General features: G+C 44.5%; 1 protein-coding gene across 5 annotated transcripts in view; it reads right to left on the bottom strand.

Moving 5' to 3' along the window:
- TMCC2 (transmembrane and coiled-coil domain family 2) overlaps positions 1-25445 on the bottom strand; it is a 93499-nt gene that overhangs the window by 24578 nt on the left and 43476 nt on the right. Inside the window, exons 1-2 of one of the 5 annotated variants that reach the window (XM_035122738.2) lie at positions 14884-15328; positions 7656-7798 (exon numbers count right to left, since the gene is read on the bottom strand). The exons of 1 other annotated variant lie outside the window; for it this stretch is intronic. In XM_035122738.2, the coding sequence (XP_034978629.1) occupies positions 7656-7727 (72 nt within the window). In that variant the 5' untranslated portion in view covers positions 7728-7798; positions 14884-15328. Of the gene's footprint in view, positions 1-7655; positions 8370-14883; positions 15330-25445 lie in introns of those variants that run through there. 3 more of the 5 variants (XM_035122739.2, XM_035122744.2, XM_035122737.2) reach the window with 3 other exon arrangements.

Genomic DNA, 25445 nt, shown 5'->3' with positions numbered 1-25445 from the left:
ATGCAGGGGGATCAGGAGGGAGACCCTGTTGTGGAAGTACAAATCCTTGCATAGGGTTTCTGTTGATGGGGTTCAGTGTGGGGTAGTGGTCAAAATGACAGACCAAGTCACTAGGATCTGGGAGACCAGGGTTCAAATCTGGGTGACCTTGGGCCAGACACTGCCTCTCAGCCTAACCTGGAAGCTACAAAGTCTGGAAGCTACAAGTACGCAGAGCTGCTCCATAAAATAGCAAGCCTTCAAGACTAGCAGGGGTCTAATGCCCCAACTGCACACCTATTCTCCCCTTGCATGAAGCACCAAAGAAGGTGAGTGGCAGAACAGGAGGTTTATCACATGCCACCTTCTCCAAGGGCACACCCACGCTGTACACTTAAAGCACTCTTATAGCACTTTAACAGAATCCTGGAAACTGTGGCTAGTTAAGGGTGGTGTGAATTATAACTCTGTGTGGGGTCTCCTGACAACTTTCAGCACCTTCAACAAGCTATGGACTCTTTTGCAGGAAGCCACAATTGTTGAAAGAGGTTTCTCCAAAGTTTTTTTGCCCAAGGGCGTCAAAACCCAAGATATAAAATGGAGGTTCCCCATCAAGTGTCAACTTTGCCGGCAAAATATGTGAAACATCAATGCAGGGTGGAACTACATGTTACACTTTTGTTTTACAAAATGCAAGCAATGAAACTGCCATTTAAACGGACAGGGGGAAATTTTCCAAATCCTTTCCCACTGAGGCTATTTTCCTGCCCCAAATCCCCACTCTCCACTGTTTTTACTCCTACTGTGCAAATGATAGGAAATTATCTTTTTTCATAGCAGGGATAAAAGCAGCTAGGGACCGGGGAAGATCTTTGATGGGGGAATTACCTGACAGAAAAGAGTTAAGAAACCGCTAGCCTTTTGTGATGGTCTTCTATTTCATTTTTTTTTAACCCAATCCCCAAAATGATTCACAGAACTGCATGTCATAGTGACCACAGCATTCCTATTAAGAGAGGACCAAATTCTGGGTTAGCATAGCAACCAGCACAATGTGCTTTTTTATATTGTGTTACAGAGTATAAAAGTTACCTCAGAAGAAAGAGAATGCTATCAACATAGGAAAGAGGGAGAATGTAATTGTTTGAATGAAGGAAGAGCATGGCTGACCAAGTGCTTTGAATATCAATACACAAATTAGTGACAAGACCTTGGAAACAGCCAAAAATACATTTCCCTTGCCTACTATATAGACAAAAGTCCCACAGGGAGGTTATATGCTTCCTCAATTAATGCGCACAAAAGAAGCAATTTCCTCAGCCTGACTGGATAATGATATTGAAGGGGCACAGAATGTCTGAAATCTCAGCAGGAGCCTTGTGTGATCCTGGAGCAAGCCATCTCTGAGAGAAGGGTTGCGCTCAAAAGGCAGGCAGCGTGACAAGACGAGGCAAGCAATCTTGCTGACAGTAGCAGTGAGGTCATAGTGCCTGAGGAAAACCAAGCCAACTTGCGTGATTGACTGAAACAGAGGCAATTTTCAGAGTCTGTTGCAGAATAAACAATAACAATGGGTTGCACCCAACATTGATTCCACTCAAAGAAGATGCACTGAACCAAATGAACACAGCCAACTTAGGTCGGTTAATTTCATTGGATATACTCTAAGTAGCACTAGCATTGGACACAACCCAGAGTGTCTCGTGGCACCTTATGAATCAAAAAATTTTCATTATGTAATATGCTTCCATGCACTAGAGCAGTATTTCCCAAAACTTCTCCCACCCCAGACCATTTGAAAAGTTGCTGCAGGTCTTGGCAGACTGCTGAAAGATTTTTCTGCCCCTTGTTGAAACTGTAATGCTCCGTTAGACATGACATGATTTTAATTGTATTTTTTAGTACTGCCTTTATTTCTTATATATTTCATTTGATTGTATTACAGGCGAATTTCACAGAATTTAGACTGTAATATGAATACCAACATATGAGAAATAAAAGCAATAAAGTACAATTAAAAAGCAATATAAATATTTAATACAGTAGATGTGCCTTATCCCATCTTCAGCAATAAATCCATGGACACTTCACAGACCACTTGAATCAAGCTTGTAAACCATGGGTGGGGACTGAGGCTGAGCATAGATGAAACAATTGGGGTTTAAGAGGAAAAAGGTGGAGCAGAGGCTGCAGAAAACAAATGGAGCGAGAAATGGAATGAAGAAGGGGAAGCATGGAATAAGAGAGAAAAGGGGTTTAGAAGGAGATAGTTCAGAGGGGAAAAGAAGTGGAAAGGAAGAAAAACAAAGAAGCAATATGAAATCCTAAGGTGAAAAGAGTGACATGAGATTGTGCATGTGTGTATAGTTGCATGGAACATATAGATGTTTGGGAGAAGGGTTGGTGGGTTGCCCATAACTTTTTTGTGTGGTGGTGGGGACTGGCTGCCGCTGCCATTAAACACCATGAGGTGGAAAGCTGCAGAGTGCTTTACTTTGGAGGAGGAGGAGAGCTTCAGCCAGCCTTCAGTGCAGAGGTTAGAGGAACGGTGAGGCAGCTTTCTCAACTGCGTTACAGGTGCTAAATGTCTTCAGCTCCCATTAACGTCAGTAGGAGGTTAGGGCACTCTCAGCACTCTGCCTGTGTAAACGCCCCTGGGCAAAGTCAATCTGTACAGTCCAAGGGAACCTTTTCTTTCCCCCTTAAACAGAGTTCAGGAACCCAGCTGGCTTGAGTGAGCCAGGCTCTCTCGACTCTGATGGGGGCTCTGGAGCCTGGTTTTCCAGAGGAGGAAGCATGTGTGGGTGTCTCACGCCTTATAAAGCCATAGGAACTTCCTCTCCCAGGCTCTTTGGACAAAATTAAAAACCCAGGAAAGCCTTGGCTGCCTAAAGGTGATGAATACTGGGTTCATTTTGAACACAGGAATGCACACTGGATGTGGAAATGGAAACATTTGTTACATAATCAGACTAAAGGGAGTAGTACTAAAACCACAGCAGGGTAATGGGATTTTCAGGATAAAGCTCTTTTAAAGTTTCAGGGATCAGCCACAAACTGGGTAGTGCTTCAGATTTTCTATTTTCAGACAATCACAAATGTTTTTGTACTAGAGTATGCTGCTACTGCTTGCACTGCTCACCAACCTCACATAGTCCACACCCTCCTGAGCCCCATATGACCAAAGAGGGCACTTAGAAGCTATCACGTCAAAGGCAATTTAAACCAGATTTTCCCTGTCCAGGGGAAATCTGGTGTTAAGGAAGTCCCTATTTGGATGCACCCATGCACACAGAATAGCATCACAACAGCAAGCAAAATATCCCAGTTTGAATGGTGAACGCGGCAAACTTGTCCAACAGCAAACATGTTAGCAGATTCAGACAATATACAGGCAACTCCTCATTTGCGGGTGTTCAAGGCACATGCGACTGTGACCACACGCATTCCCACAAAGCCGGATGTGGCACAAATAGGGGCAAAAACAGTCCTAAAAGAGCGTGGAAATGGCAAAATGGCCCGAAAACAACATCTAGCAAGGCTTTTGCAAGTCATCCCAGGAGACCTAGCACAAAATTTGAGCAAGGAGGTTTGAAGGGAGCAACTGTGGTGTTTGCAGGCTTTTTCAATGGTGTTCTCAATATACGTGATTTCACTTCAATGCATTGTGCCTCGGAATGTAACCCCCATGTAAATGGGGAGTTGCTTGCATCGGATTAGACAGGAGTAAAAATGAACTTTACCATCAACGCTAGTTTCCAACAGGATGGAACCTCAACATTCCCTGCATCTGGACCATATCATAAGCCTTCAGTCTTTATGTCTTAAACCTACCTGTGTGGAATGTTTCATTTGCAAATGCAAAGTCATGTCAAACCTCCTAGAGCAAATCAATCTGCTTTATTGTTTTCAGCAACAAAAGGATAATTGGGATGCCAGAAACGCTTAAGGGCAAAGTGTTTAATAAACCCCAGCAAACCTGAAATGACTGTGCAATAGATTTGACATAAGGATTAGCCAAATAAAATGAACTAAAATCCCTGTATGGAGGGAAAGCTTTGCAGTTGTTCAATCATAATTAAAGTTCTCTTCCACAGAAAGCCAGTGGGCTCCTTTGGAGATGTAGGAGGAAAAGCCGGATTTAAAGCTGGTGTGGTGGAAATAGGGTGGCCACTTACACATCAGTAATAATAATAAAAAAGAGGACAAAAGAGGGCACAGTTCTGCATAAAATTTCTGTGCACTAATTTATATGTCTAGATATGAATTTAGAAATAAGTACTATAATTATAAAAGAAATTAGGTACACCTCAGCATAGTCAGGCCTACATTCTGTTTTTTCATGGTTTGCTGCTGCCTGTAACTCAGCACATCAAAAGATAGAACATCAAAACTCCCCCAATTCCTGGGGGCTGCAGCATGAGCAGGGGCATAGCTAGCTGCTCTGGCACCTGGAGTGGCGGGGGTGGGGCGATCTGCCCATGGGCGGATGGGGCGCTGTGGCGATCCGCACATGGGGACAGCGCAGCGATCTGCGCAGCAGCGGAGTAAGCTGCTTGGGCGCCTTGGGCGCACCACCCATAGGGGTGGGGCGCACCGCAGGGCCTCCGGAGTCTGCCTGCCTCCTCCCACTAAGCCGCCCTACAGCTGGGGGATGTGACAAAATACCGGGCAGCACTCACCGCGGAGCCTGTGCGTGCCCAAGCCACTGCATTTCTCCTAGGATAGTGGAAGACACGTGGCTCGGGCACACACAGGCTCCGTGGTGAGTGCCGCCCGGAATTTTGTCACCCCCCTCAGTGGTGACACCCTGGGCAGTCTACACCTACCGCACTCCCTTTCCTCTGCCACTGAGCATGAGCTAGAGTGGTGCTGCCTCATACTTGTATTAGACTTATGGAACACTTGCCTAAAGGTTGGCCACGCCCCTGCATTAGTCCATGGCATTCCAATATATTTTCTTTTCTACCTAAAAGATGCAATAGCCCAGTACTCTGGAATTGGCCCTTTTTGCACTCAAGTAGACATGCAGAAAGAGGACCAAAGGGTGTTACTGTGAATGAAGTCAAAAACACATCTGTTCCCCTTCAAAAGTACTATGTGGATGAGCATTAACCTGAAGATCCAGCAGCAATGCCTGCTCTTGAAACATCCAATTGCACCAGCATTCAACAGCCTGATGTCATCAGAAACAACAGAGCTGGGGGTCTACAGACACAACCTCCATCTTAAGCAAATGGATTGGTAGGAGAGAAATTTAAACAGCAAACAAAACTCCAGCACAAATCCAGTTTCCTTGAGCTGAGAGGCAGCCAAACTGAGGAGAACTTTGTTTAGAGACGCTCTTTATCTGAAGGGCTGAACACTCCAAGTCTTGTTCCCATATAAAGAACCACAAGAAAGGAGAGTTGGGGACCTTGAAATCAGCACCTGGACAGCAGACTGAGCAGTCACTCAGGTCATCCAGTCACAAATCTTTCTATGTAAATTTCTATGTAAATTCCAATGGTTATTTTTAAATTGACATCCGTACACATCAATTAGCATATCCAAATTTTATGCAGATTGGTTTCTTCTTTGGCAGTACAATGGTACCTCGGGTTACAGACGCTTCAGGTTACAGACTCCGCTAACCCAGAAATAGTACCTTGGGTTAAAACCTTTGCTTCAGGATGAGAACAGAAATCATGAGGCGGCGGCACGGCAGCGGGAGGCCCCATTAGCTATCCTAAAGTGGTGCTTCAGGTTAAGAACAGTTTCAGGTTAAGAACAGACCTCCAGAACAAATTAAGTTCTTAACCCAAGTTACCACTGTATATTTCATCTATTTTGGGTGGTAAGAGGCCACCATAAATGAGCAGCTTCACAGAAGGAGAAAACACACTATGTGTTCAGTTCTATGTACTGAATGTGGCCAGTGAGCCATATTCTGCAATGGCAGTGCTAACTCTCTGTAAGCTGGGTAATGGAAAGTCTATGCTGAATAAAATTCAGCTCAGTAATAACCAGTTTGCTCAGAAACAGAGCAGAAGAAGAAAAGGGCTAAACAACCTATGCTCAAAATAGTAAGCATACGGCATGTTTTCCCAGACACTGCCAATTACAAGAAAAAAGAGCTCTATTGGCTTGCTCAGAACACTGAGGTCTTTTGGAAGGAGGTGGAGGAAACTTGGCCTAAATTCATCGGAGTTTCAAAAATTTAAGTCCTAAGTGTCTAAAATAAGCTAAGGGTCACCTTACAAATGCACACCGGTGTGTATGTGCATAGCTGCCAAGTTTTCCCTTTTCTTGCGAGGAAGCCTATTCAGCATAAGGGAAAATCCCTTAAAATAAGGGATAACTTGGCAGCTATGGTGTATGTGTGTGTTAAAATTCAATTTGATCTGCAGACTGGCAGTGCTAGAAGAGAACACTGTCTGGAATGGGCACAACTTTCTCCTAAAGACCTGAGCTGACGCAACTTCTTGAGCAAAAAATGACAAAGTTGTTTCATTTAACCAGAGCAGCTGCCAAGCCACCTCACATTTAGTAAGGAGAACTGTGCTGCAAGCAGGAACAGCAGCCTACTTTTGCAAAAAACAAAGCAAGACCAAAAAACAACCTGAGAAAGCAATTTCCTAAGATTCAAGAACACAATCAGAATAAATATGAAAATCTGCACATTCCAACCACCTTCATCACTATGATGGTCTTCCCCACAAAAGGGGAAGCAGAGCATCACAACTGTATTCTATCAAAAAGCATAAGAACCCTTCTGTAGCAAGGCCAAGAGGTCAATCTAGACCAGCATCCGATTCCCATAGTGACCAAGCAGATGCTTATAGGAAGACTGCAAGAAAGACATGAGCTCAAAAACGTTCTCCCCTCTTGTGTTCCCCAGCAACCAGTATTCAGCAGCTGGAGCCAGCCACTGATATCCAGCCACTGATAGCCTTCTCCTTTTTGGGAAGAGGGCGCAAAGTTCCAGGGTGGGAGAGGATCCTGCAGCAAGCAGTCCTAAAACAGGGGTGGGTAAGCTGTGGTCCTCCAAATGTTGCTGGACTCCCATCAGACGCAGCCAGTATATCCAATGTTCATAGATGACGGGAGCTGAAGATCAGCAACATCTGGAAGGTCAAAAACCTTCCAGCAGCAGAGGTTTAGCACTGCAACCACTCAAAATGTTTCTGCTTATCATGGAAGAGGCAGAGAGACAGGGACCATACAGGAGCTTCTGGCAACAGCACCTCCTACTTCTTCTGCCCTCTTCTCCAGCTGGCTGGTTTTAGGAGAGATAGTATGATAAGAAATCCTGCAGTCTAGTAGAACCAGTATAAACCCAGTAGATTCATCACCCCACTCAAGGTGCCCCCAAACGTCCTGCAACCAGGACAGGCCCCACCATTAGTAAGTCAGTAAGTAAGTCAGGTGGTAAAGACTTGGAGGACAAAACTGTGTTTGCCGCCCAGCTTGCCCTGCACCCTGTAAGCGGCCTGTTGCCCTCTGTTGTGGTGGAGGCAGCCAGCACTAAAGTTCAATTCAACTGCCAATCCGATCAGCTTCTGTTCAAGGAACTGGGGCAGCAGAGAGATCTTATCCATCCCAGGCAGCAAAACATATTGGGCTGGTCCTGCGTGCTACCATCTGCCCTCGGATGAGCCCGTGCTCCTGAAAATGCAGAAGAAGGCTGTACTTACAAACACTCCTAATAAAGAGTTGAGCAGCAATATCTTTTTCCCGGGGCAGGGGTCAGATTCAGATGGGTGCATTTCTGGCACGAGCAGCAGCGTTGGTAACGAGCCCGGCTGTGTGATCCTTCCACAGGGAAATTCTCCTCCTCCTGTCATGAGTTGAGTTAAGGATTGGAGGGCTGGGTACTGGTGGGAGCTTACAAACCATGGATGGTGGGGGGTGCGGGGAGGAAGAGAGGAAGGCATGTGTGTTTCGGCTGCTCACTGGGGAACTGAAGCTTCTGAATCAGCAGCCAAGTACAATAAGCCCTGGCTAGTGCCACGGAGAACAGAGTGAACCCGGAGGCAGAAGGAACATGCAAGATGCAGGGGGAAGCTTTTCTGTCTCCTTGGTGCTTGCTTCCCGCACCACCCCCCTCCTCCCCAAAGCATTCAGAGAACAAACATTACCCATCAGCCCTGTCTGAATAAGCAGTGTGCTCTTTGAAGAGAGCAATTCAGAAGAAAATCCTGTGGTACAGAACAAGTTAGCCACAAAAGAGATCTTATGGCACATCCCTCCTGCCATGCCAATTTCATCAACGAGCTGGGGCCTACGAAGCACTCAATGCTCATGACAGCAACAGATTCTCTGGCCTTGCGCATCCACGGACAACAAAACATGACTAACAATTAAATCCTAAGCATGTTTTACTCAAAGGTAAATCACGCCAAGCTTGAGAGGCCTTAAAAAGGTAAAGGTAAAGGGACCCCTGACCATTAGGTCCAGTCGTGACCGACTCTGGGGTTGCGCGCTCATCTCGCATTATTGGCCGAGGGAGCCGGCGTACAGCTTCCAGGTCATGTGGCCAGCATGACAAAGCTGCTTCTGGCAAACCAGAGCAGCACATGGAAACACCGTTTACCTTCCCGCTGTAGCGGTTCCTATTTATCTACTTGCATTTTGATGTGCTTTCGAACTGCTAGGTTGGCAGGAGCTGGGACCAAGCAACGGGAGCTCACCCCGTCACAGGGATTCGAACCGCCGACCTTCTGATCAGCAAGCCCTAGGCTCAGTGGTTTAACCACAGCACCACCTGGGCTTGAGAGGCCTTACTCCCTAGTAAATGTGTTTAAGACTAGTGCCAGGTGCTTTATGAAGTCCGTGAAATCTCCTGCTTTTGAGAGTGAAACTTTTCCTTAGCCAGAGCTTCATATGAGCACAGGCTCCTGCAAATCTGCTTTGGATGCTAGTATCAGGCCCGGTGATAGGACACCCCCATGTAGAACTGTCCAAGAAGCTTGTCTGGAAACTGCAGCTAGGCTCCTGTAGGAAGTGGCTGACTGGGAACATATTCTGAAGGAACTGCACTGACTGCCAATACACCACTGGACCCACTTTAAAGATTTGATACTTGTTCAGAGCTTTATACACAACTGGGGGCCTGGGTACTTGAGAGGACCTGCTCTCCCATAGGCCAACCTGTTTATTAAGAGGCTATCTCCCATTCATTGCACGTGGACTAAATTCAGAGGCCTTTGAACTGGAGTATGCAAAGCTTAAAAACTGATCAAGCATAAAAGCTTCCTGTCAACCAGCAGAGTCTCCAAACAGGTTAGCATTTTCACACCTATAGGAAGATTTGAACACCAGCCTCTCCCATCTGTTTTCTGAGTTATAAATATATCTCTGCAGCTTCCCACAGATTGTTCTTCTGTTTCGCTCATTCTGGGAGTTTTTCTTGTGGGATTACATCTCGCCATAAAAATCCAAGGTTGCAATGCGCAAGGCACAGATTCAACAAAACTGTATGTGAAGAAGAAAAGAGTGACCTTGAGCAGGCTATTTTAATTAGTCTTTTAGTTCTTCATTAGGAGAATGGAAACGACATTCTCTTCCCATGCTGATTGTGAAAAATGCATCTTGGTAGGTAGCCATACAGCTCCTAGCATAATGGAACACCTCAGTGTTCCTGCAGTGCAAAGCACCACTATTAACAGCAGAAGGATAAAAGGCAGCATTCATAGCATGGTTTCTTATTGTTACTGTACTTTCTGTATTGTTTCAATACCATTTTTATTTTTTCAAGTTTTTATAGGCTTTGAGGGCGGTAGAAAAAAATATGGAAGTCAAATCTTGAGGCCATTTGCTAAATCAAGCCAATGTCTCATCTAGTCCAGCATCCAGTTCTCACAGTAGCCAAGCAGAAGCCTATGGGAAGCCCACAAGCAGGACTTGAACACAACAGCACTCTGCCCACCTGTGATACTCATCAACTGGCAAACAGAGTGGAGATAAAACATAGCCAGCATGCCTAACAGCCACCAATAGCCTGATCCTCCATGAATTTGTCTAATCCTCTTTTAAAGCCATCCAGGTCGGTGGCCGTCACTGTCTCCTATGGGAGCAAGTTCCACAATTTATGCACTGTGTGAGTAAGCACTTTCTTTTATCTGTCCTGAATTTTTCAACCTGCAGATTCATTCGATGTCCATGAGTTCTAGTGTTCTGAGAAACTTTTCTCTCTCCAATTCCTCCATGCCATGCATAATTTTTATAAACTTTTATCATGTCACCTCTTACTCACCTTTTCTCTAAACTAAAAAGTCCCAGATGCTGTAAGCTTCCCTTATAGGGAAGTTGCTCCATCCTCTTGACCATTAAAATGCCCCTTAAACAATGATCGTTTAAAACTAGGTAATTACATGGATTAATTCAGCAAAAAACAAACAAGCACCTGTGGTTGTTTAAGGGATATTTTAACAAATGGCCCCAGATTTGAGTTTAGTTTTGTATGAATCTTTCAAAACAAAAACAAAAAAACCCATCAATTGAGTACAGATGTCAGGAGTGTATCACCTTATGGTTAAACAGAGGCTGCAATCCTATTCAATGGGAATCATTCATAATGTTGAACACAATGTTGCTTACTTCTGAGTAAGCATGCAGGACGCTGTTCAACAAATACTTCTGCGGTGAAAAAACAGTGACTCACCTCTGCAAATTTACCACCATCCAGTAAGCAGGCGGATTTGCTGCTCTCTGGTTGGAATCCAGGGGAAGGCTATTTAAGGACTTTCATTTGCTAGGGAAAGTTCCAAAAGTTTCATGATCACTGCTGGGGTCCAACCCAGTCCTGTTATGGATGACAGCACATGCCTGGGCCTGCTGGCAACTCAACAAAGCTTGCTTTGAAGAGAGTTAGATTACAGAGCGACTGCAACAGGTTGAAATGTCACTGCATACTCTCCCTGAAAATTCTTATCTGCAGCCCAATTATCTCAGTTAATTAAGGATACTGCCAGACAGCTTCCTGTGGGTTGGCGCCATAATACAGAAATGGGAGCACATTATATTGTCCCTCGGCATGGGAAGCCACTCTATACTCTGTCTGGCCCATTCTGGTAGCATGCAAACTGATCAATGTGAAGAAGATCTGTCTGGATATCTGAAGATCTGTCTGGATATGGTTAGTCAAGCCTTGTATCACCTCCACCCATCCACAGCTAATGTCTATTTTCCTGTGGCACCACAGTGCAATACGTGCAGCGATTCAACCTCATCCACTTATTCACTCCCTATTTCCAACAATCAGAGGTACAGTGATATCCTGGTGGCCCAATTCCAGGAGTACAGTCATGGTTGGTCTGCCATGGCACCTTCAAGACTGGTAGTGAAGGCACACAACTCTTAACAGCAGCAAGGCTCTTCCGGAAGCCCTCTCACTGTTTTCAGTCTAAAATATACCTTCCTTCCTCCTGAAACACCCCAAATTGATGATATGAATGGGGCAGACATGTAAAAAGCAGCATGTATCTGTCTGCCACCATCGCATCTTGTTTGGCTCTACTTCAGACACCCAAGGTCAGTTCATAAGTACAAAAATAAGGCAAAAACAAAGCAAAGTTGTCTGTGATCTTCACGTTTAAGAAAGCTACCCACACATATTATGAGATACCTTGTGCACACTTCTTCTGTAGCTGTTCAGGGGTATTGCGTAATGACAGCTTTCACAAGAATTGAAATTATGAAATGGCAACTTGAGGGTGCTACCAGATGGGACATTGAGAGCCAGAGATCAGGTTTAATAATGCATTTCAAAGCTATTTAGTCACAGTCAGAAAGAGAGTCAGGGAGAAAACTTCCCAAGAACAACTCCCTCTCAGTTTTTCACTACCAACCAACTGCATTGTTTCTTGTAACACCACTAGCACTGTTACTTGTAACCAGCCTTACAAATAAGTTGCCAACCCACACTTTTCTATGCTCACCTGTGCATGCATACCAAGTCATTGATAAAGCACATCTACAGCCTGGGAGATGGGCGGGGGGAAGGCGTAAACTCAAATTTATATTTTAAAAAAATCTCCCTATTTGCTCACCTGGTAGCAATTCTGACTAGCCACAGGTGAGCAAGTGGCTGCCTATTTACAAGGTTGCTTTTAGTTGTATGCCTGGCTAGCTAATGTCTGTGAAAGGGTAACTAATCTAGCATATATTCTTGCTAAAGAGAGATAAAGGCTGCCTCCTACCACAATCCTCAAGTCTCCAATTTTGGTCATAAGCTGGTTTATACAAACCCCTGAACTGGAGAAATGAATCCTGAAGCTGCCACTAGTGGTCAACCTTCCTCTTTCTTCTTGTGGAGACTAGGCTTTTGATCAGCATATCCAAGAACAGCCAGCATTTTGAGATTACGGTTTTTAATCTATAATTCATCCATTTCCTACTCCATTTGCATCTACTGGTCCCACATGGAAGAGCACTGAAAGGATATACCAGAAGGTGATAGGAATCCATAATATCTTGCTCGGGCTTTTTCTTGCAAATTTTATAGGGATTCTTTATTCCAGTATAACAGCTGCAAAATGTGACCAGGGTTCCCTCCCCACTCCAGAACAGGGGCAGCCAACGAGGTGCCCTCCAGGTGTTGGACTCCAATGCCCATCATTCCTGACAATTCACCATGCTAGCTGAGGCTGAGGGGAGATGGAGGGTTACTGTGTTACTATGGCTGCTTTGAAATCATGGAGAAAGCACTCTTGCCCACATTTAACTGATGCCCAACTGCAACCTCCTCGCATTCTCCAAGCTGAAGAGACTTTTAAAGGGGAGTGGTAATATTAGATGTAAAGGCTGCATTATATTCATTACATCTGATCCTCCTGTTTGCAAAAATACACACCAAGTATACACATACCGGTAAATTCTCACTGCTCCTAAGCTCTCACAATTTAAAAAGAATCAACTAACATAAAACCAGGTCCCTGACTCTTTTTGCTCCCATGTAAATCAGTGACAATTTTACCACCACCATGCAAAGAACCACTGTTTCACTTAAGTTTAAAAACTTTTAAACTCTAGAATTTCTGACCAACAGGACCCAGAGCTTTCCCCATGCATTCAACTGAACTTGGAAAAAGAATTAAACTACAGTATAGTATGTGAAGTCCTCCACCAAATTAAGAATAGACATCTGGCTGACCACTGTGAAAACAGGAAGATTGGCCTGATCCAGCAGGTTCTTCCTATGTTCTTACAACCTTAAGAGTCAAAGTCTGTATTATTTCTGACCAAATCATACATGACATGCTTTATTTATCAAACCAGCCTCGGTACAAAAACAAAAAACAAAACCCAACTCCTTTGCTCTAGATGAGGTCCAAATTAAAGGGAGGGGGTTTCAGATTTGAAGAAGTGTTGAAGTTAGGGAAGGAGGAGATCAGACTCCTGCACCTTTAACAGATGTGCAGAAGAAATTTCAGCATCACACACAACACACCTGGTGAAATCCTCCCATCTACACAACTATTAAAGGTGCAGAGTCCTGCCTTCTTTTGCATCTGGCTGCCCTACTTGGAGCGGAGTTCAGCAGGACTTGTGAGTGTCCAGATCAGGGGTGGGGACCCTGTGGCTCTCCATATGTTTCTGACTCCAAATCACATCTAGCCCAGCTAGCAAAGTCAGTGGTGAGGGATGATGGGACTTGTAATCCAACAAAATCTGGTTGGCCACAGGCTTACTAGTACAATTCCAAGCATGCTTATGGCATCAAAGGAATTGGTTATGAAAGTCTTACTCCATTTTTGCCATTGGGCACTGTATGACATGCTGTTCAGTCCCGCTGACTTCACTGCTTTCCATACCAACAAAAGACAAAGAGGGAGGAAAGAAACAGGAAAACTGCATGATTTTGTTTATATTTTTCAAATGGCTTTAGAGCTGGCACAGCATAGGGAGCTGGAAACTCCCTTGTTTCAAATGCCACACAGTCACCAGGTAATTCACAGTGCAATCCTCTACTCAATGTCTACTCAAAAGCATGTCCCTATGAATTCAGTGGGGCTTATTCCCAGGTTACTGGGTACAGAACTGCAGCTCCAACGTACTTGGTAGGCAGCCCCATTCAGTTATGTGGAGTTTACTCCTGAGCAGACATGCAGAGGATTGTACTCAGCCTCAGTCTCCACCCCCCCCAACCCACTCACCCACTCCGCTTCCCCATCTGTTTTATGGGGATAATACTGCTAGACTGCCTCACAGGGTTGCTGTAAAGATTACTGGGATATAGTGCTTTATGGCTGCTGGGAGGTTGTTTTTTTCTTCCCACCCGGCCTTATATCTTTTGCCTTTTGAAGGAGATCTTTGTGCTGAGTGTACAGAGAAATTTATTTCTGCACAGAGAAATAAATTAGTGGAATGTTCCTAATTTTTTCTTCCTTTGCTTCTGTGCTCAGTCCTTCTGCATTAAGGAACCAGAGGTCTTACCTAAGGAAGGAGAGCTCATGTTACTACGATTCCATCCGTTGAGCTCAGGGCTGTGTTAACTCTCTTGGCAAAGGATTCATTCAGGAAAAGAGCAACCCTCTTCATTAATAAAACACTGGACATTTTACAGTTTTACTATAAAGCATTATTGTTAACTGTGATTACTGTATACCTGGGTCACCATCCAAAACTGAACGAGAAACAAATGCCTTCTGGGAGCTAACACACCCAGGTGACCTGAAACTAAATGAACCCCAAAGATTAGAAGCAATCAGAAAATGGGATGGTAAGTCTTCTAGGAAGCATGTAGATACATCTGCTTACAAAAATAGCATTCCAATCACATAACTCCTCACCATTAAGGTAAGCCTGGGAAATCCCCTCTACCTTACACAGAGATTGTGGAAATCAAGAAATCACAATAATAATGTAGAAAAACATAACATCCCAGCTCCATGCTATACAGCTAGAAAACACAAAGGATACTCTGGAAGCCAATCTCCTCTGCTGAGAAGCCAATCTTGATCTCCAGCGTCCTTTGGCCAAAAGGTCACTGGTCAGTTCTGTCTGTTCCTCAAAACGTCTCCCAAGGATAGTCCTTTGCCTTTACCATTGTCTTTCTTTCCAGCCGGAAAATACTCCTCTCCTCTAGTTTACTTGCTCTGGTCTCTGAAGTGTCTCTCTGGAACCGTCCAAACTCTCCAGCTCTCCGAGGCAGTTTTTCATGCCCCAGACAGTTGTCGACTCTCTAAGTAACCCAATCTTTAAAAGGGCAAAGGGAGGCAAAGTCCCGAAACCAAACACGGTCAGAGGCCAGCTGGCATGGAGGAAGGAGTCATAGCTGCTGCACCCAAGTCCCAGCCAACAAGAAAATGCCTTGTCAGAAGTGACAAACTTGGACAGACCTTCTGGAGTGATGGGTCCCAGTCAGAAGAGCAGGCAGCTCACTGATGGCATGCCAGGATTTGCAAAGAAGCACCCAGTCCCTGAAAAGTTCTGGAACCACTCTCATCTTTTTCTATTTAAAACATACTGTTGTGAGTTTTTTTTGTGTGGGGTAGGCTGCATTGCTTGAGCCTCCTTCTAATTCCTGGATCCAGCATAGATTCAATTCCAGGAATAGCCAGGCTAGCTTCCTGGTGAGGGAATGGTTCTCTTTCCTGATTGGCAGGGGGTTGGACTGGATGGCCCTTGTGGTCTCTTCCAACTCTATGATTCTAAGTATGGGCCATTAAGGTAACAAAGGAAGTGGCTCTGTGCCCGTCCTCAATTCCCTGGTAGTTAGAAAGACAAAGGCCAGAGTTGACATGTGATCTAAAAGGTAGAAGTGGGAAGGCTGCAGGCTGGGCAGCTGGGAGACAGAGCCATGCCTGATTTATGCTGGAATCCGAGGCTGTGGGCTACAGGAAAAGCAAGATCCTCTTTGGGTGTTGATGCTGTGAACCCCTCCATTGTAGGCTCAGGTTGAATATATCTGTAAATAAACTATCTTTCATGGTTTGTTCATCAGAATGTTCATCATTCTGTAAGAGACACAGAATGTTCATCATTCCGTAAGAAACACGAACCCTGGGTTAGAGTCTGGAACTCCTGGAACCTCGCACCGCTTGGAGACTGGGGTGGCATGCAACAATATAGATGCACACACCATCAACCACCACTACCTCAGATTTCCATATCAAACACTAAAGGGAATAGATCATAATTCGATATTTGTCACAATGGAAAACTAGGCCTCAATAACATTCTCACAAGCCCATTTTAAGAGTGAAACCATAGAGGCAAAGGAATAATTCTACTTCCTAGAGTTTCTGATATCTAAGTATTACGATTAAAATAGCCACCCCCAAGTTGGTGTCACTCCAGATGTTTTGGATTCCAGCTCCCATCACCTTTGGCCTGCATGGCCTATGGCCAGGGAGCATAACAACTGCAGTCCCAAATGTCTGGAAGGTATCAGCTTGAGGAAGGCTGGATTAAAAGGACATCTATTTCAAGACACTGTCACACAGACAGGGAAGTTTGGAGCGAAATGGAAAGTCTGAGAAAATGCTTAGCGGATGGGCACCCAAATGCCTTGTGCTCCAAGGAACCCCAAATAAGCCAGGTGTTCTATGGCCAACTACTGATTTCATCTGCACAAGAACTCAGGGTGGCAGGGAAGACACAGAACATGACTTTTCATGTTTCAGTTCTAGCTGAGGCTACATAAACAGAGTAAGGGTAAATGACAGCTATAGGCAAAGCAAATAAGAGAGGAAATAGAAGGAACAGCCACTGTCTTATTTATGCATTGAGATAGATATAGATAGATAGATAGATAGATAGATAGATAGATAGATATTTCTATCCCACTTTCCTTACACAGGACTTCACAAATAGACTTGGTTGGCACGAACAAAAGAGTGCAACATGATCATACACTCTCCTGCTCGCTCTGACCAAAATAAAACACCATGCTTCACCCTAGAGGCGATGAGATTGTATTTCATTGCTGGATGACAGGAGACATGTATGTGGCAATCACGGCATGCCTTTGTGAAGCATGCTGGAAAGAAGGCCACACACAAAACAGGGCAAGTTTTTCTTCCCTATGAGGTAACTTAGATGACATACACCCACCCAGCTGCAGAGTTTTAAATCTGGCCCATTACCATCAAGCCATGCAGGCTTCAAGAATTCTCTAACTGAGGCCCTGGAATGTCTAAAGCATGATGACAATGCTTTAAGGAAAGGAAGCAGGAAGGGCACAGCTGCTGCAGTCGTGTTTGCTAGAGCAACTTTACACGGTGGCTGAGAAAGCCAGGGTTAACTCTGAAAATTTCGGAATGACCCAGCTAGATGACACATTAAATGTCTGAATGCATTGAGCGTTTGTGTATGTGTTTGGGGGTGGGTGGGGGAGGAATCAGGATAGGGGCCATCATGAACAGGGAGGTAGAGTTTAACCCTTTCTTCCTGTGCCACGGTTGCAATTTAAACTGTCCCGCTCTCCCACTGAAGCAACTCTTTGCCATGGTGGGGAAGAAGCCACTGACTCCAACAATTAAATCTCTCCTTCAGCAAGCTACAGTCGCAATCCTCGTCCCCCCTGTATTATTATTATTAATAATAATAATTAACAAAACAGATAACATGAAATGCATTGACTTATTCCACATGCCATCAAGTTTGGACCTTCTAAACCCAGAGAGCTCTTCCCCACCCCACCCCGCAGTGTGTACATGAGAATTGCAGAGTTAGATTCATATCACCAGACCAAAAGCAGTGGATTCTATACTGCAATTTCAAAGCACACAATACCAGGCACTTGCTACTGAGGGCCTAGGGTGGGTTGACAATGGAGCTCTATCTTTGAGCCCATCCCTCACACTAAGCAGAGGCAGAGGGAAGATTATACCTTTTCTAGCAATTAAGTGAGCAATTTTAAGAGCCATTGTTTTAGAGCATGAACTTTGCACTTTGAACATAATGTTAGGGTGGTGCATCTGTGTGACAGCTAAATGGAAGGATGTCACAGACCTAATTCCAATGCTGCCCCTGCCAAAGGAGTATCTGTGACTTTCAAACTGACAAGCCTCAGATCCTTCTATATACTGTTGCTTCCTGGTCATAATGAACTAAAGCAGGCTTCCTTCTCAGATCCAGAAACTTCCCTCTAGGTAACACAGCACTCTGAAAGTGAAATTGCTGGTCACCGACCTTCTCCATTCCAAAAGAGTAACCATCGGTCCATAGCTACTCAAGATTTGTAGAACCTTTTATAGAGGTACAGACCTTTACCACCACAGACCTTTACTGAAAGAACAAATTCAACGAACAGCTTATGAAATATGAACTATCTGTTGTCAGCCAGGAATCAATCTCAGTCTCACACAGAATCAGGAAAAAGGCATGATGCAGGAAGTGTAGATGCAACCAGCTACACCACAATATTTGGCAGAACAGCAGTTTTCCCTGTACATCTCATGTACCGGAGTAAAAAATATACCAGAAGTGATCTTCGACTACCAGCTCTTATGAAGAAACACAAACAATGGGAATTATAACAACAATCCTTAATTGAACCTATGGAATCTGATCTAAATCCAGAGTCTCTAGAGACTGCACATGGTGTGTATAGCCCATGTGTGTGCAGTAGGTAAAGTACTAGATCCAAACTAGGAAGAATGCATTCAGATCCCTGACGGTTCTAAAATTTGCCTACCCCCCCAATGGTTGCTATGATGATAAGCTTGAGTAACTGCATGAATTTATTTACATATATGTATTTATTTTTTTAAATAAATAAAGCCACCCTATATCCAAAAATTAATCACACCATGATATGCAAGGAGACTTGGAAATGCAGAATAAAATATAATAAACAATGCAATACAATTCAGAGGAATAAAAACATTCAACCAGTTTGAAACACCATAATCTAAAATGCCTGGCAAAACAAACAAACAAGGCTTTAACCCAGTGTCAAAAAACAAAATACAAATACAAATGTTGGCACCTCTTCTCTGGGGAGGACAAACCCATAGTGGTGGTGCTACCACAGAGAAGTCCTCTCTGTTGTGCATTTGTAATGTGCTTCTCCTAAAGAGGAAACATGGAGAAGGGTCTCTTTTAATTACTGTGATACCTCAGGTTAAGTACTTAATTGGTTCCAGAAGTCTGTACTTAACCTGAAGCGAACTTTCCCATTGAAAGTAATGGAAAGTGGATTAATCCGTTCCAGATGATGAAAAACACCCCCTAAAACAGCAATTTAACATGAATTTTACTGTCTATTGAGACCATTGATCCATAAAATGAAGGCAATAATCAATGTAAAAGGTAAAGGGACCCCTGACCATTAGGTCCAGTCGTAACCGACTCTGGGGTTGCGTGCTCATCTCGCATTATTGGCCGAGGGAGTCGGTGTATAGCTTCCAGGTCATGTGGCCAGCAGGACAAAGCCGCTTCTGGCAAACCAGAGCAGCACATGGAAATGCCGTTTACCTTCCCGCTGTAGCGGTTCCTATTTATCTACTTGCACTTTGACGTGCTTTCGAACTGCTAGGTTGGCAGGAGCTGGGACCAAGCAACGGGAGCTCACCCCGTCACAGGGATTCGAAACCGCCGACCTTCTGATCAGCCCTAGGCTCAGTGGTTTAACCACAGCACCACCTGGGTCCCTAATAATCAATGTACTGTACTATAAAATAAATAAGACAGTACAGTATTATAGATGAAAAATATTAACATTTACAGTGGTACCTCCGGTTAAGTACTTAATTGGTTCCGAGGTGCCATTCACACCCCAAAAAGTACTTAACCCGAGTGGCGATAGCGTGCATGCGCTAAGTGCCGATAGAGCGCTTATGCGCATGCGCAAAGCGCACAGAACACTTCTGCGCATGCGGTGGAAGTGTTTACTTCCAGGTCCGCGGAGTACTTAACCTGAAAGTACTCAACCTGAAGCGGACTTAACCCAAGGTATGACTGTATCTTAATGCACAAGCAAGCTGATATGGGAGGAGGTGCTCTCCCTCAGATATTTGGGGCCCAAGCTCTTTAAAGATAAACACTGGAATTGCACTCAGTAGTGAACTGGAAGCCAATGTAGTTTGTTATGAACTGACATTAATATATCTCCTGGGTAAACCAGTCAGAATTCTAGCAGCCAGACTGGAGCTTCTGAACCATTTTCAAGGTACCTATCATGTACTTATTGCAATCCAATCTGGAGGATCACTGTGGCCAGGCTATCCCTATGCAGGAAAGGCCACAGCTGACAAACTAGCAGGAATTGGTAAAAGGTGCTTGAGGTCACTGAGGCCATTTGGGTCTCAGCTGTCAATGTTGGATCAAAGAACACCCCAAGTGCTTTGTCCTAAGTTCCTAAGAAGGAAAGGCAGCATAGAAGTGTAATAACCAATCAAACAAACTCAAACAAAGCTGTGGGAATGGGAGATCTTCAAACAGGTTATGGGGAGCTCTTACTGTTATAAATAGATGGGCTCTGCCAGACAGTGTGGACAACAGTGAGCTAGATGGATCCAACACAACATAAGGCACATTCCTGTGTTTGTCTGATCAACATGGCTACGAACAGTCAAAGATGAAACTAAAAAAGTGTTTGGATTTGTTCGGGGGGAGGGTGTACCCCCCAAATCCTAATTACACAGTGATTTGTGTGCACATGTTTGTTTTAGAAATATGTTGGCCAAGTTCTGATTTAATTAGTCCCAGCATGTCTTCTGCTACTAGAAGAAGAAATTGGAATAAACTTAAAGAAGCAGCAAAGCTATTGCAGTACCCAGGCCACACAAAGAATGTCACTACTGTAGTCTAAATCCAGATTCAGGGAGGGAGAGAAATAGCACAATTAATTTATCATTACATATCATACTGTGGAAATCGTTTACATAGATTGCCGAGATGAACATTAGTGAAGTGGATTGACTATGATGATGATGATGATGATGATGATGATGATGATGATGATGATTTATTCAATTTATTAACTGCTTTTTTATAGAAGGGAGAGGGCCATAGCTCAGTGGTTGAGCATCTGAGTTGCATGCAGAAGATCCCAGGTTCAATCACTGCCATTTCCAGTTAAGGTTGGGAGAGACTCTGGTCTGAAACTCTGGGGAAGCCACTGCTACTCATTGTGGACAATATTGGGACAGATGGACCAAAAGTCTGACTTAATATAAGTCTGCTTCCTATGTTCCTATAAAAAAGAGAGTCTCAAAGTGACTTACATTGTAAAAATGCAAAGATACTATAAAACAGCCCAAAGCAATAAAAACAAACATTGTCCACCCACCAGCAATCAATAATCAGATTAGATGGAGGACAGTGACATCAGTGGCTGAAAGACATAATAGCTAGCAATGGAGCCTCCACATTCAGAGGCAGTTTGCTGATAATTACACAATGCTAGGAACAAAGAATAAGGATAGCTACTGCAGACTTGCCCTGTTTGCAAGCTTCCTTTGGGCATATAGGTGGCTCTAGTCGGGGACAGAATGCTGTGCTAGGGAGATCTTTGTTCTGACACAGCACAGCAATTATATTTGTACAGATACTGCCCTATTTATCAGAATCGCCTTAAAACTCTCATCAATGGATTCAAGAGGTTCCTGGAATGCTGTAGCACAGAGCACTTTACATTAGAAGGTTTCCAGTGTGCCATATCTGTTTGAGCAGGAGCAAAAGAAAGGTTTTTATCTAGGACATGAAGGCACAGATCTCCCGCTGGAGCCAGGCAAATACTGTAAATAGATCAGCACAGCTGCTCTGCCTCCTCCACCCGCATGAGAGTACAGTCAGCCTGCTTCATCACAGGTGCAACCATCCTACACTCCCAGCACATACCAAAAACACACACTTCCCACTCTCTCGCTGGGTTGCAAAAATCACAGCAAGAGGCCAATCTGCCTCCATTTCAACTGTCCCACCACCTCTAGAGCTGTATATTTGCTGGCAAACACGGCTGGGGGCACATTGTGCCTTAGAAGTGACAAGGGATTCACACTGAATTGTTTTTGTTAAAAACGAAAAAAAAATTAATGCTGCAACAAGCATCTTCCACTGTCGGTGCTACAAGCCTCGGACCCTGGGTTTCCACCAATGTATCTTTATGCTATTGAATTTCGAACTGAGACTGATCAGTTACCTCTTTGTTCCACCTTTCAACAGCCTGCTCCATTGTTGCCTATCAGGCACCCCTCCCCTCTCTCCCGTCATTCACATTCCAAAGGTAGAACAATGCACTTCAAAGCCTCCAACGTGGGGGAGGAGGTCCGGGTTGGATGTCCAGACTGAACGCTCACCTGGGTATGAACCATCTCGTGGAATCAGGCAGGGGGTACAATCCCAGGTGACCTTCTGCCCCTCTCTCCTGCGGCACCATGTACAAATCCTGCTTGGGGTCCCAGCGTGCAGCAGCCCTTCTTGGCAAGGCGGAGGGTTGGAAGGTAAAATATTACTTCAGCCATGCAGGAAGGCTTCAACCCCATAGAATCCTTCCATTCTGCTTTAATCCGACAGCGCCTGCAAACCATCCTGCTTGAGCGACGGCCAGTGGGGATTAAGGCCTGCCGGTGGAACAGCAATCATTCCCATCCCTCCCACCTCCCCCTGCGGCTGCTCAGCGAGATGGGTGATTCCAGTCTCGGTAATCCCCTTCTGTCTCACTCTCTTCCAGGGAAGTCTGGCAGGTCACCAAAGGGGAGATTAGTGAGATAATGAAAATGCCCCCCTTGGAGCGCTCCTACCTCCATTGCTGGGGTCTGCACAGCACCATCACCCTCTCCAGGCGAGGCAGATGCTTCAGTCACCCAGCAGTGGTTTGATGCACGGATGGGAAATCTGTATTCCCCACCACCATGCAAATCCTTCTTGCAAGGCTGCAGCATCACCAGCTGGCTTCAGACAGAAATGCTGTGCTACCTTCTCTCACTACAAAGAAAACAGCCTCATCAGCAAGACCGATGATGCTGAAGCTCGCATCTTCCTGCCCCTCCTCCTTCTCCTCCTCCTCCTCCTCCTTGGCAGTGTGCATTATCGTACAAGCATGGAACCCATCCTATGTGCAAGAACGCTCAAAGGAAGAAATGCATTAACACAGGATTCGTGCCTTATTGTCCAAGTGTAGGTATCAGGCACTCTGGAAATGCAAGATACAGTATCTGATTTCACAGACTCGTGATCTGAGCTGCTGCAGGTTAATCCTATAGCTCCACACATCCTGCTTGCACATCATTGTGGAAGTGGTAATAGCAATGTATCCTTAATTAAATACTAATGCTAATTAATTAAGCACCCATGCTAATTAAATAATTAAATACTAATTGTGCACTAAATCTCAAATGGCAGATCCCATAATAAAATTGTAGTTGAGTTCAATACAGTGGAAAATCTACATTTTTTTCCATTGTACTAGAAAAAAAGCTGGACACTTCTTAAGTAAAATCAATGTTGCTGTGAAAATAATAGCCCATGATAGCATTTATATAGTGCCATCAATGCACAAGGTGTTTTGCATAAGCAAAAAAAGATCGGTCTCTACCCCAACATACAACATAAATGATTTATAATAATTACAAACTACTAATATATTATAGTAGGGCATTTAATGTCTTTTTTTAGACCAACTAAAATGTTGTAAAATAGGGAACAAGTTTTCAAGTTCTTACTGTGGTTTTTTGGGGGAAATTATGGATTGACTCAGCTACTTATGTTTTTTATATGTTATAAACAACACAGAGAGAGCTAATTGGGGATGAAGTCTTTCCTTAGAATCAAGCTTTTTCTTTTCTTAAAATCAAGTGGAATGGACTCCCTGGGAAGGTGGGAGACACTCCTTCACTGGAGGTTTTTAAGGAGAGGTAGGATGGCCACCTGTCATGTTGAGATTCCTGCATTGCAGGGGGTTGGACTAGATGACCCTTGGGTCCCTTCCAACTGTTCGGTTCTATGATTCCATGATATAATTTTTATGAAATAAATAAATACTTCTATTCCGTGCTCTATCTTTCTCTCTCTCCCCCCCCCCCCAATATTTCTCCACTTTCTGGATCATCACTGCACTTTTGCAGGTTTGATCCCCGTATGGGACAGCTGCATATTACTGCATTGCAGGGGGGTGGACGAAATGATCCTCAGGGTATTTTCCAACTCTATGATTCTATCTAATACTACTTAACCCTGTTCATTCTCACTACCTTGCTATCAAACCTGTCCCTTTTTCCTATGCATCTACAGATACAAGCCTTTTCCTTACTTATGCTGGCTCAAAGGTATGGCCCTGCATTTCCCCCAAATAAACAGTGCTCATGGTAATAACAGTCATGCTAGTAGTCATGCAATCTCTCATCTCAACTAACCCCATCTTGAACTCAAATTGAAACAGGAAGCTTAATCTGCAGTAATTAGCAGCAAACATGTCAGATGGCAAGACCTGGCAGTCATATTATACATGCAACACAATCCCTCCATATTTACTCAGAACTAAGGCTCACTTTGTGCAACAGACATATTCAAAAGTATGTGCAGGATTGCAAGCTAGGGAACTCTAAAAGCTAACAGACTGTGTCAACTCTCGGGCCCCAGACTCTCGGCCTGGCGCCCCTGAGAGCCCGGCACCCGGGGGCCCCACACCCCTAGCGCCTATGGTTACAATGGCCCGGATGGCAGATATCAGAAGAGTAGCTGTGTTAGTCTGTTGCCACAAAAACAACAAAGAGCCTTGTGGCACTTTAAAGCCCCACATTGGACAAAAGATTCCTACCACTACAAAGGATTGGACTAGAAGACCCTCATAATCCCTTCCAATTTTACAATTTTATGGCATATCCATTTGGGCCTGGTTTTTGTTTTGCATTTCCTTTTCCTTTGAACACACACCTATACACTCCCTCCTTTTCCACCAGCACCACCATCATGCATCTGATGAAGTAGGCTGTGATCCAATGAGACGATTAGTTTTTAAGGTGCCCCAAGACTCGTTTGTTCTTCTGGCTGGTTTGATGATTCTGGATGGTGGGGGAAGGGAGCCTTGGGAATCAGTGCCCACCCTCCCTTTCGCCACTGATACATTCATACTATCACATTAAGGCAGCGTTTCTCAACCGCTGTTCCGCGGCACACTAGTGTGCCGCGACGTGCGGCGACGAGAAGGGCAATTTGCATTGTCACGTGCCTGGCGGCCGCCAATAAACAACACTGACCCGCCGAAAAGGAAGCCGGCCGGGTCACGACGCGGGGCGAGTGCAGCTCTCAACAGCCACCACCACGGGAGGGTGGTTTTAGACAAACTTAAAGAAGCTGGGTGGATGAGCTCAACCTGAAACTTGCTGAGCAAAGGATTGTGCTGGCAGAGAAATCAGCGGCTTGTGAAGCCTTATTACAGGAGATTGCAACCAACACAGCAATTGGCAAGTGTTTCTTACAGTCATAATTATATAGTCAATATAGGGCGGCACAGAGTTAAATTTTTTAACTTTTTTAATGGTGGTGTGCCTCGTGATTTTTTTCATGGAACAAGTGTGCCTTGGCCCAAAAAA

Source organism: Zootoca vivipara, chromosome 7 (assembly GCF_963506605.1).
Source record: "Zootoca vivipara chromosome 7, rZooViv1.1, whole genome shotgun sequence".
NCBI lineage: Eukaryota > Metazoa > Chordata > Lepidosauria > Squamata > Lacertidae > Zootoca > Zootoca vivipara.
This window is presented reverse-complemented; position numbering and strand designations above follow the sequence as displayed.